Source organism: Manacus candei, unplaced genomic scaffold, assembly GCF_025592945.1.
Source record: "Manacus candei isolate 608988 ecotype Guabito, Panama unplaced genomic scaffold, ASM2559294v1 h1tg000027l, whole genome shotgun sequence".
In the NCBI taxonomy this organism is placed as follows: domain Eukaryota; kingdom Metazoa; phylum Chordata; class Aves; order Passeriformes; family Pipridae; genus Manacus; species Manacus candei.
In genome coordinates, this window is record NW_026138075.1 from 1,418,789 (window position 1) to 1,431,193 (window position 12,405).

Sequence of the window (12,405 nt, forward strand, 5' to 3'; positions counted from 1 at the left end):
CAGCTAAAACCATACTCTAACAAAATCTCCTAACATAAAAAGGCTTTCCTTTCCTTTAGAGTAGAGATGTAATTATGTTAGAGGTTGTGTTCATGAACTGCAGTCTTTAGGAAGCAAATGTTAACAAAAATAGGTCCCTAATATTTATACCACTCCAGAACTAAAATAACTGTGGAAAATGGATTTATTGTAATAGTTAAAGTAACTGCAGTGAAGTGATTTTTCATCCAATTAGGAGGTTTTGTGCTGTTTATTTTATTACCATCGGCCACCAAACAGAGCTACAGTAAACAATTATAGAAATTCTGTTCAACTAACTACAGAGGCAGCCAGATCTTGGAAGAAATGCTTCTACCCTGGAGTTCATTTGAAATAGTAAACATCTCTGTTAAAACAGGCCTGCACAACTGCTGCCTAGCTGAACAAGTTAATAAAAAAAGTTGTTGCTCACAGGTTGAACCTTCTGTTCAACTATTCAGTCAAAATAAATTTTTATCTTTCTCCAGAAACCAAATCATTTTGATGGATACTGCAGGCAGTGTATTTGGACTGTGCACAGGGTGTTTGGTGTAAGGTGAATTTTGACCACTTCTCTGATTTTAAACTACAGAAGGTGGTAGCACTTCCAATTCCCATGGACATTCCAAGCCCCATTTGTAGGCATATAGCCAAGAAACCATTAAGGGGTGAAGTTGAAACTCTGTCTTGTTAAAAACACAACAAAATTGACCTTGTATTATATGAAGGGAAAAGCATTATTTTGGCACTAGGGACTGGAACGGGGGGAGGTTAGGAGAACTCCTCTAAATTGCCTCTTATTAGAGTAAACGAACCTGTTAAGTCTCAAAAAATGGGGCTTCAAAGCATCTTTATACTTTTCCCCACACCAAGGGCCTTTCCAATGACACATCTGACTGCAAAGTAGACAAATACTCCTCCTGCCTTCAACAGAGAGCCCCAGTGGCCTGGAGGTACTACATGGGCCCACCAATGTCCGTACTTTGCAGTGATTCGCAGGAGAGGGGATATGGTTTTCATTGTCAGCAACAAGGGAATTCAGCTTTTAGATCCTATACTACCCTGGATTCTCTCCTACTTCAGATTTTAATGCTTGGAAGGTTTCACTTGATTAACTCTGAATCTCACACAGACCGTCAGTAGCTGAGCCACATTTTTGTCCTACATCCTCAGCCATAAAGCCACCGGCCTCATTCTTAGGAGCCTTTGCAACATGTGTTGCCAAAACCTTGCTCACATTCAGCTCTGACTTTTAGTGGTCTAGTATTTGCTGGGCTGCTCTGCCTAAAACAATGGGCAGCACCTGCTGCTGCCTTATTTTCAGTCAGATATGTAACTAGGGAAAAATGAACGAAGTGGTGGTAAAGTCATTTTGTCAGAGGTCTAATTGGCATCAGCAACTTGAAAATAGGTAATACAGCATAAACACTTGCAATAAACTATTTCCATTAGATATTTTTCCAATATGAATAAAATTGTCTGAAATTATCAGAAACACTGTAGCTTCCAGAACCTTTATGAGGTAACTAAACATGCTGTTTTACACAGTGTTATTTTAGAACGAAAATTACTCTGACATTTCACAAAAATGAAGCAAATCCATTGAATACTGGTTGTCTTTGGGTGAATTCAAGCTCTTATGCTTGTGGGATCAACTCAGACACTGCAGACACAGGATTAACCCAGATTTTTTTTCAAAGGTTTCTTCACAGCAGATTTTAAATGCACACTGATATGAAATCCTTACACTCTACACAGACATCAACAGCCTCACAGCATTTTGAGTAAATACAGGGGCTTCCTAGGAAAGCTGGTCTTTTAGCCTGGATTTATGTCTTGCACAGAATTAGATGAAATCCACATAATTCAGGAAATAATTCATGTTCTACCTAGCACTCTGAAGGAAAATAGATGCACTTATATTGACCTCTGTGTGTCAGATTGAGGAGCCATATCAGACTGGGGGATTATATTCATATTAGACTTGGAGCCCCTGAATTGGAGAGGCTCAGGACAAGCAGGGTGAGGTGAGTGAGAGCCTTGGGCAGGTGGGAGGAGGATACACAGCTTTGCAAACGAACAAATCAGCCTGGCAGGTCAAATACCATTTTGGTCAGCACTCCACTAAGCAAGCAAAACACTGAACGACGCATTAAAAGAAAATGCAGTTTGCTTAGTCTGTCTGCATAGAGAAACAGAAACACTACCAGCCAGTGCTGCTACATTCCTTTTTTTAATTTTATTTTTTTTAGGAAGGTCCTAGCAGCAATGAATATGAACTCTGCAATCCCAGTTGGACCTCTGCTATCACCTTATTTATGTCTCCCAACAGACAGTTGTTTGGTGGTACAGGCAGATCCTGGAGCAGCAGTAATCATGACCATTCCTGTAAAAGCAGCACAATTGTCCTTTGGTGACAAGTGATGCCACTGAACACAGAGGTAGGGAAGATCCTATCACATCTTGTTGCTCATCCTTGCACTCAGCATTACAGACCTTAAGTCTGACTGTGCTTTAAGCTGAAAAAGCTGCCATTTTAAATCTCTGTGCCCTTAAATTTCTGTGCCTTGATCTCCCCTTAGCTTCCTCTATGATTATTGCTCTTGCTCCAGCCTGTGGGCTAAAAAATGAAGGGAAACAGCTATTTTTCAAGTGTGTCACTGAAGAAAACCATGCAGCAAAAATGAACCTCCACTAGTGGCAATCAGCATAGCAGGGCTGAAGGCAATGCCAGTCTACATCAGCCAGGGGCTGATCCCACTGCACCACTTCGAGGGTTTTTACTTTTTCTTATGCATGATGATAAAATTCATTTTAGCAACAGCTACATCAAAACAAATCAGATGAATCAGGGAATTGACAGAACTGGCTTTCCAAAAGGCTCTTCTTAAAGAATTTCATGAAGAATCATAATTCAGTTTGCTTGGAAACAGTTAACATGATAAAGGAAGTCATCAGTTTGTAGCAAAAAGAAAAAACCCAAACATTATTAAGGTACTGGAACAGCATCTTATTGCCCTGCTGCATCACCCTACAGTCATCAGAAAAAATGTGCCTTGCCTGTTGTCAATGGCAGCCTGAACAAAATGGCAAATCCTGTTACCCCACTGAAATGCAATCACATCTTTTATTGGAAACACCAAAGACAATATGTGACATTCACAGACTGGGGGTAAACCTGAAGGGGCATTTGTGTAGCCTGACATCAATTACTTGGGCTTAACTGCATCATGTTTACCAGAAAAGGGGGAATAGTTTGCAAAACATGACAGCGGGGTCTTGGAGATGCAGGAGAAAGATCCTGTCTGTAGCATAACTTGAAGTCTGGTCTTCAAGTGCATGTGTGGGCAGAGATATTCTGTGCATCATCTCCCCATGCAGATGCATTGCTCACACATACATATATTATTCCACAAGCAACCTAAATATCTTAATTTTAAAAACACAGCTCAGCTCTCTTGCTGCAAGGATAAACTGTCCAGTTCTGATCATCTTTCTCAGGTATTTTAATCACTGAAATTCCTCAGGCTCCCCTACTGAACTAATCTAAGAAGATCTGACCAAAAATTGCTTTCCAGTTATAAAAAGATCACATGTATGTTTTTGTTCTTATCTTTGCTATGCACAAATATGCTACTGACAGGAGGGATAAATGATAGAAATGGCAAGGATGGCTTTCAAACGATGCTATATGCAGCTGTCATGGAGACCAACAGGAACTGGGGTTGCTCAGCACCTTCTTAAATATCAAGGCACCTCTCCATGTAGACACACACATAAGCATCAACACCTTCCCTGCATGTACATACATGCCCATTTTATTATGCCATGTATGCATAATAACTTCATCCTACATTTAAATCTTTATGCACATACAGAGAAGGGTGCTAACACTCCTTCTGCAACACACACACACACACACACACACACACACACACACGAAATGTAATGACAGGCACCAGAGAAATCCAATGCAGCTCTGCAGACAGAAAGTGCTCACTGAAGCCATGCAGTGCACACCCAATCCACAGCGATTGGTGTCTTACCATTATGTATAATAAATAACAGTGTTTAATAATAACAGCACAGCTGTGCTGCCTGCACTCACACCCTCCCGATTCCATGCTCCTAAACCATTTAAACAACGTGGTTCTGTACATGAAACACAGAATGAAAAGCAGGCAGGACATGATCACTGCAAGAGATAGGCTTCGGCAGTGAATGCTGCTTCATGTCAGAGTGGGCTTTTCCCAGCTTTCAGACGTGTGATCTGCATGTCTAATAATGAACAGATTTAGTCAATCCATCATTTCTGGCATCAGTCCCTTACCTTGAAATGCTGCAGCTGAAGTATCTGGTCCTCAAGCTGTTGTCTCTTGCCTTCTATTTCAGTCTGCCTTTTCCTTTTCTCCTTGGAAAAATTATTTGAGAGAAAGAGAGAGAGAGAGAGAGAGAGAGAGAGAGAGAGATCTTGTCAGAGAAGCGGAGGCTTTAAGGGTAGCAGATTCGTAACAGCATTTAAGCAGTCAAATGCATCTGTACAGATGTCACCAGTCCCATTTCACCTGCTCTTCTGCCTGCTGGTATGCAAACAGCAGTGTTCTGGGAAGATGCCAGCCCCAGACGAGCCGGTTGCTTGCCAGCAGGAGAAATTCTGCTCGCTTGCTCCCGGCAGCCGGAGCAGCAACAGAGTGCACAGTCCCAGAGGAGGGGAGAAAACAGGCATAACAGCTGAGAGAGAAGTTAAAGGGACAAAGATGTGATTTTGCTTTTGAGATGCTGGGCCAAAAACATGGATAGCGTGGTGCAATTGTGCGACAGTAAGGTGTCACAAAAGCAGTGGATGGCATCACAGAGGAAGGGAGCCAGTTGCAACTTCATTTTTCCCCAGCAAGGCTGGTGGTAAGGCTTTCTCTGGGCTCAATGGGAAGAAGATGTTTAAGCCAGACTGCACAGGATTTACCTGCAAAGTATATGGGATCAGTAGCTGGCTGTGTTTAAAATTCAAGCTACCAGCACACACTAGCAGCTGGCCCTTACCAGGTCCCAGAAGTTGGACTGACCAAGTGCCACCAAGGACAGCACAGTCATTTCCTCAGCTGAGGGTTTTCATGGTCCTGTTCATGAGCACAGCACTCACCTGTGCCCAGGCTGCTCCCTTCAGTAGGCAGCAAACTCTCCCAGGCATTTCAAGAGGAGAACAAACTGCTTTCCCACCCTTCAACACCTTCCTCTTACAAAGGATCAACTGTTTGCCTTTGTCAGTCTTCTGTACCTTGTGGGGAGCGTTTCTTCTCACCCATTCATCCCCATCCTGGATCAGGTTCCCTCTTCTGAAGGCCTTTTCTCATTTTAGATTTTGTAGCCAAGATGGACTAACAAATGAAGGCAGTCAATAAGCATACCAGCCTCTGTTTTTACTAGAACAATATTTTTTATTCCCTATCTGCAAAAGCTTTTTTTTAAAATTTAAATATTTCAGTAGTTGTAAGGTTGTGTTTGAAGACATTTAGGGAATCCTTAAATCCCCAAAGGAATTTTTCTTTCTCATTTCTAGGTGCCCTACTAATGCTCTGGGAAATCTCTGCTTTCCAGGGATTTCAAACCTTCATGTCTTTTCCTCAAGGAGTATATGATAAGAGGCTGCCTATGCAGAAATTAATTTTTCTTATTTTGGACATCAAACCAGGACATCAAAAATATTGAGGGAAAATGTTACATTTACAAGGAAGATCTGAATATTTTTTTAATTATTATTCAGTGTCAGGCTTACTCAAAACAAGGAGGTAGGTGACTGCCTGGACCACTTCTGCCAAAGAGTTAGACATCAGAATGGCGATGAGAAGGTTGGTGTAAGGTACCCAGAAGAGGTGAAGTAGTCAAATGATGCATATGTCAAACAGTTCTGTAATACACTGCACACTCTTTCATGCTGATTATTCATGTATGCCTATGCCAACACCACACATACATGCACACACACTCCCCATTGTCTGAAGTATGCAAGAATGTTACTGCTGAACAAAAACATTCTCATAGAACAGAATTAGAGAATCACAGAATGGCTTGGGTTGGAAGGGATCTTAAAGATCATCTAGCTCCATCCACCCTGCCAGGAGCAGGGACACCTTTCCCTAGACCAGGCTGCTCAGAGTACCATCCAACCTGGCCTTGAACACTTCCAGGGATGAGGCATCCACAACTCCTCTGGGCAACCTGTTCCAGTGCCTCACCACCCTCACAGTAAAGAATTTCTTTCAAACACCTAATCTAAACCTACTCTCATTCTGTTTGAATCCATTCCCCCTTGTTTCTTCTCTACCTACTCAGGTAAAAAATCCCTCTGCATGTTTCTTGTAGGCTCCCTTCAGGTACTGGAAGGCTGCAATCAGGTCACCACAAAACCTTCTCTCCTCCAGGCTGGACAGACCCAATTCTCTCAGTCTTTCCTTGTAGGAGAGGTGCTCCATCCCTCTAATCATCTTGATGTCCCTCCTCTTGGTCTGCTGAAGTTGTTTTTGAACACGAAAATTAGCTTTTTGGATAACTAAAATGTCACAAGTGGTGCTGCTCTTGACATCTCACTGGTCTGTGCACACAGAAGATGGTTTGTATTTACACACATACAGAATTTATGCACGCACTTTAAGAATCCTTTCTTATACAAAACTGATAGTCTGTGGGTCATCCCTCCTATCACTCCTCCAATTCACATTATCCCTTTGCATTTTTGAATGAGGTAGGATATTGAATGGTTCCGTGGTTAAAAAACTCAACATTATTCAGGGAAATCTCTTGCCATTTTCTTCATTCTGCAATACTAACAGTGTACTTCAGAGTCTGAAAACCAGAATTCGTTCTTTGCTATTTCCTCAAATAGCTGGTTGTCCACGGACTGGAAAAAAGTAGTTCTAAAAGATGTTTGAGTTAATGGTCTGATATTCTCAGAATAAGGATAATTTTGCCCTTTTGTGCCAAGCTGGCAGGATGACAAAATATTGGATTACAAATATGTAGGCATTAGCACCCCACATTTGACATTCCACAGGCCAGCACAAGGCATGTACATTTTCACAGTTAACTGATCTACATTTGTAAGTGTGTGCATGTATATATATATATATGTGTGTGTGTGTGTGTGTGTGTGTGTGTGTATGTATGTATGTGTATGAAAAACCTTTTCTCTGAGGTAGTAATGAAGAATGGTTTGCCCCACTGATAATACTGGACCAATCAACAGTTCACGTGTGCCCTACGGAAATTACATACCCACAGAAACGGAAGAGAAGGTAGTGAAGACAGCGTAGAAGGCAGGTAGCCACGAGGAGGCAGGGGACCAGTGAGCCCCTTGGCCCCCAGACCCCAGGCTCCCAGCCCCCAGCCGAGGCTATGGGAGACCCGGTATAGTGTCAAAGCTGGACCGGGTCCCGTAATCAAGAGCTGGAAAATTTCCTTACTGTCAGTAGCAGCAGAAGACATTGAAAGCAGCAGCGGAGCAGCCCTGAACAGAGACAGTGATGGCTGAAAACCAAAAAGATAGCCAGTAGCAACGAGATAATGTGAAGCTGGCTGAAAGACGCAGAGATGTTCCTGCAGCAGGGAGAGTGGGCAACAAAACAGAGGTAAACTCAACAGAGCTGGTTTGGGGTAAGACTGTATTATTTTCCCAAAACCAGAGACTTTCTGAAGAGGGGTGGACTTCCAAAGCCTTAGGGAGTCTTGAAATGCAGCAGCAGCTAGAGAGAGAGAGAAAGGAGCTGAAAACCCTGAGCTGTCCTGAGAGCTGAGCCAGGATGGAATGCGGAGGAGGAGGCCGTGCCCTCTGCTGCTGTTGTTGCTGTTTCTATCATGCTGTCGAGCTCAGACAGAGCAAAAGAGCGTTGGTAAGACTGAACTGAAAGCTGCCTTCAATGTCCTAACCCAAGAGGAGTGAAGATCTACAAGGAAATACCCCGAAGGCTCGGGCTCGGGGTTGGAATTTCCACAAAGTAAGAACAAAATCCTGACTGCCGTACGTAAATCTGCTGCCTCAGGAAAATGAAGGACACTAACCAGTGCCACAAAAACTGAAATGAAGGAACTGTGGCCTGAGAAGTGATAGACTTTTCTCTTTTCTTCTTGGACTTCTATTGAAGAAGAGGAGAAATTTAATTTAATGTAAATATATATGTGGGTGTAAATATTTTCCCCTTCCCCCAGTAAGGAATGGTCGTGTTTTGTCTGAAAACTCTTCACGTGGGGTAAAAAAGATATCAAGTCCATACCATCACTAAACACTCTCACAGGGACAAACTGTGGGATGGGGGCTTGAACTTAAAAATTAGATTCTTGGGAGTTTCAAACCACCACAATATGTATGTATGTATGTATGTATTCTACCTTTCACAAAAACCTATTCTCTAAACATACAATGGAAACCACCACAATACCTCCTCTGGCTGGTTGTGTCATGCTGTATAATGGATGTGACAAGACAGCCTTATAAAAGATAGATGGAAATTTCTTTTCTTTTTGAGAAAAGGGAAGCACTTAGAGTATTTTCCCTGTAGGCAGCAACACAGCAGGCACTAAAATACTTGAACTACTTACTAACTAGTGGGTTTCTGTGGAGTTAAATTGGAATATTGCTCATGTTTCCATTTCACTGGCATTCAGTCAGTCTGAGTGTATGCCTCTACCCTCTGATTTTGTACCAAATTATGGCTGAGGAACATTACGGAATATGACAACAAAAGTACTTTCCCCCTCCCCCCCAAAGATTATGTGAATCAGCTATCAGGACATTTCACTTTCAGGTCACTATATCACATTCAATTTAGGTTTCTCCCAGTCACTGAAGGTTGGAACTCTATGTGTATCTGGGTGGGTTCTAGAAAAGCGTGGTAGAAGATTGGATTGGATCACAAAAATCCCACCAAAACCAGCATGCCAAGGATTTTAGAAGTTCAGAAAATGAAACCAGCCCCCACTCAAGCAGAATTTCACTGAAAACGCTGGGATATAAAGCACTTTTGAGCATTTGTTAAAGCACTTTTCTATGGGTAAGTCAGTAAATGTTCCTCATTACTCTGTTCATCTACTTATAGATAATTTTTTTTCCAAGTATGCCTGCTGAGTTATGAATTTCTAAGGGTCCTGTCACAAATAAAGTGCCTGCTTTAAACAAATAAGTTTGCTTGAGGATTACAGAAACTGGGTTGAAGAGAGGTGGAAAAGACTGACATCAGTTTTACTGTTACTGTTATGTTTAAAGGAAAGGATTTATGCCTGTCTGAAGTGTGCTGCTTTTGTAAGAATACAGATGGTCATCATGGTTACCTTTCCCAAACGGTAGAAGAGTACCACTTGGGAGGTATTTTCAGGGCACCTTGAATATTTGAGACATCAGTGAGTAAAATAAGATTTAAAGTTTGCACCCCTCCCTTCACCAGACTTACAAGGAAAATTGGAAACTGAAAATACTTTCTTTTTTTTTTACTCAGACCTACATGATGGGAAAAGAACATAGGTCAAGCAGCAAGGTGACTCACATCTTGGAAAAATGAGATTTGTATTCAGGCATTCACACATGGATGTGCAAAAGGTGTGCAACACCTTTTCCAAGAAACTTGATTCTGCAAAGGATGAAATTCTTAGCTCAAAAGTTGGCCATTACCACTTTCCTATTGCTAAAAGCCAAATATATCAGAAACTGAGCAAGACACCATGCACTTGGAAGAAAAAGAGGCACTGGGAGGACCAAACAGAGATTTGTAAAATCATGGAAATAGCCAGTGGACACCTACTGCTCACTCTGTCTACTCCTGTAAGGAAAAAAGGGGCATCAAGTGAAACTAGATGGGGCAGTTTGAAGCCAAGACAATGGTCTACTGTGGAAATCCATGTGTCAGGATGCTGTGGGTTCTATAAGGTAATGGGGACAATCCGAAGGAGTACTGTGAGGGTTACTACAGAAACTGAAATTACATCTGGTTCAAGAAGCCCCTGAACCACAGATGATTTTAAGTGTGTTTGTTAAGTTTTTGTATGCTTGTCCTTCTCTCATGTTAACCCTAACAACCACTGACTTCTTTATCTGAATAGTGTGTTACATTGATCAAAATAACCTACAGTTTAGTATTACACTTGTCAAACTGCTACAGTCAAAAAAACCCAAACAACCACAAACCACCACCACCAACCACAAAAAAAAAACCAAACTCAAAACAAGCACAAGATTTTAAAAAAAAAAGTTACACCAAAATGCTTCTCTGCAGTCACAGAATACCTCAGTTTTCCACTACGAAATAATTTTTGTTGGAATCTGCCTGCAAAGCGTGGGAAGTGATACAGAGATTACTCAGCTCACCAAGTCAGAACCATCTGTGGTGAAATATATACCTCTACCAATCCCTGGGGCAGTAAAGACTTGGTGAAACCCTTTGCTCCCCTTGCAGTGGCAGAAGCACCTGATTTCTTCAGTTTAAAGCCAACTCAGACCTGTACAGAAAGCACACCGTGGAGCAGCACAGAAGCTAAGCACTATTTGACTGAACTCACTCTGAAAGTACGTGCCTAAACCTGATGGCAAGCAAAGGTATGGTACAAGGATCCAAAATAAGATGGTGGGATAAAAGAAAACATTCCCAACTCAGCAAAAAACCCAACAGGGATCACATGAACCTTGAGGAGAAGGGTGGCACAACACTGGAGGAGCTACCGTCAGTAGTTTCAGTGAATCATTTCCCACTGCCTTCATCCTGCATGCCAGACAAGTGTCCTGCCTGCCGTGGAGGAACGGATGGAAGAGGGTGAGCTCCTGCCTGTCGTGAAAATGCAAAATAAATGGCACAAAAATGGCACAAATGGAGGAAAAATTACAGTCTGCTTCAAAGCAAGGAAAACAGTTATAAAGAACTGTCTTCAAATAATCACATTAATTTCTTCAGCAAACAATTATTTTCTCCACTCTCCATAGTTGGCAGAAATTATTCCACCTGTATTTAAAACACATGTATTTTTAGGGCAGGGAGTAAGGAAAAAAAACGCAAGCAAAAGAAATGCTGACCCCTCATTATTCTGCTGCCAGTTCAGAGACACCCAGAATTCTGGGAGAAAAGGAGTATCTAGGTTCTGCAAACAATTTCAACCCGCAGTTCTCATAATCCCAAGAAACCACCGTCATGAAAACCAAAACTTTCCCCAGGGGGGTCATTTAAATGACCATTTTGACTGTGGTGACTGCATATCTCTCATAAGTGAAATCAAATCTGTATGCTTGTTTCATCTTTTGCTGTACAGCAGCAATGGTTCATGGGAAAGAAAATATTAAGAAAAACAGGATGCTATTTTTCTCCCTTTTTTCTTTTTTGTTTTGCTTTTCTCCCTTTTTTCCCCACTTTCTTCATTCACATCTGGTCAACTCTTTTATCTTCCTCTTGTGTTTGAAGAGCAGGAACCTCTCCTGAGAGCAACCATCTCTACCAGTTGCAATGATACAACCCAGTATTGGCAGCACTTTGCAAACTCCAGTTCTGAATACTATCTGCTGTTGTGAACAGCATGAAATACAGATCACAGCACTAGAAGAGGCAGGATGCAGAACTGAAGCAAAAACATTGATACATCAAAATAAACACACCTTGAAGAGTGGTGGTGCCTGCTCCTTTTGGATCATCAATGCCCACTTTCTGCCAATTGTCCTGCATGACTAAACTTGGTGAAAATTTTGTTACGGGTAGCCACTCAGCCTCCATAATTGAAAGCTGGAGGCTTGTCTGTTTTGAGCACTGAGAAATATATGTTGTTTCAGATTATGGGAAATGCCTCCTCCTGAAGCTCCTCTTCCACCCTGCTCCAAGCAGAACCAGAGCCTACACTTGTTTGTTTCCGAGATCCAACTTTGCTCTACTATTACACCATCAACACCACATAAATGTAAGCTACTGACTTTACTCCCTGAGGCACTTTCCTCCAAGACTTTTTCTGCCTCAGTTCCCTGAAATCCTGTAGCCACCTGGCTAAGCTTTGCTTCACTTAAAACACAAGCCAGGGACAAACTCCCTGCATATGTATACTGGAATCCAGTTTCTGAACCTAAGGAAACTGCACTCTATGCTCCTATGTGGCATCTATAAGACTGGCACCCCTTTTCACTCACAGTCTCCCTCTGACAGAGGTTCATTTCCTAAAGCACAGATTCAATGTTTCAAATGTCTTAAGTGCCTAGGACCTTGGTCACTCACCTTACTGGACTCCTTCCATAGCTGAACAAACAAAGCAAGTTGTACTTTGGAAAGTTCTACATGGGATGCAGGGATAGCAGGAGTGAGGAATGAATGACAGGAGTTCATCCACATGGAGCCCCCATAAGAGTAACTCCTGCTCAGGGCTTCTGAATTATGAACA

The 12,405-nt window shown here is 42.0% G+C and overlaps 1 protein-coding gene across 4 annotated transcripts in view; it reads right to left on the reverse strand.

Annotated features, from left to right (window-relative positions):
* Window positions 1-12,405, reverse strand: part of PALM2AKAP2 (PALM2 and AKAP2 fusion) — a 264,728-nt gene that overhangs the window by 213,513 nt on the left and 38,810 nt on the right. For 2 of the 4 annotated variants that reach the window (XM_051789325.1, XM_051789322.1), the window contains exons 1-2: window positions 4,584-5,141; window positions 4,349-4,429 (exon numbers count right to left, since the gene is read on the reverse strand). The exons of 1 other annotated variant lie outside the window; for it this stretch is intronic. In XM_051789325.1, coding sequence (XP_051645285.1) covers window positions 4,349-4,429; window positions 4,584-4,868 — 366 coding nt within the window. In that variant the 5' untranslated portion in view covers window positions 4,869-5,141. Of the gene's footprint in view, window positions 1-4,348; window positions 4,430-4,583; window positions 5,142-12,405 lie in introns of those variants that run through there. One more of the 4 variants, XM_051789323.1, reaches the window with a different exon arrangement.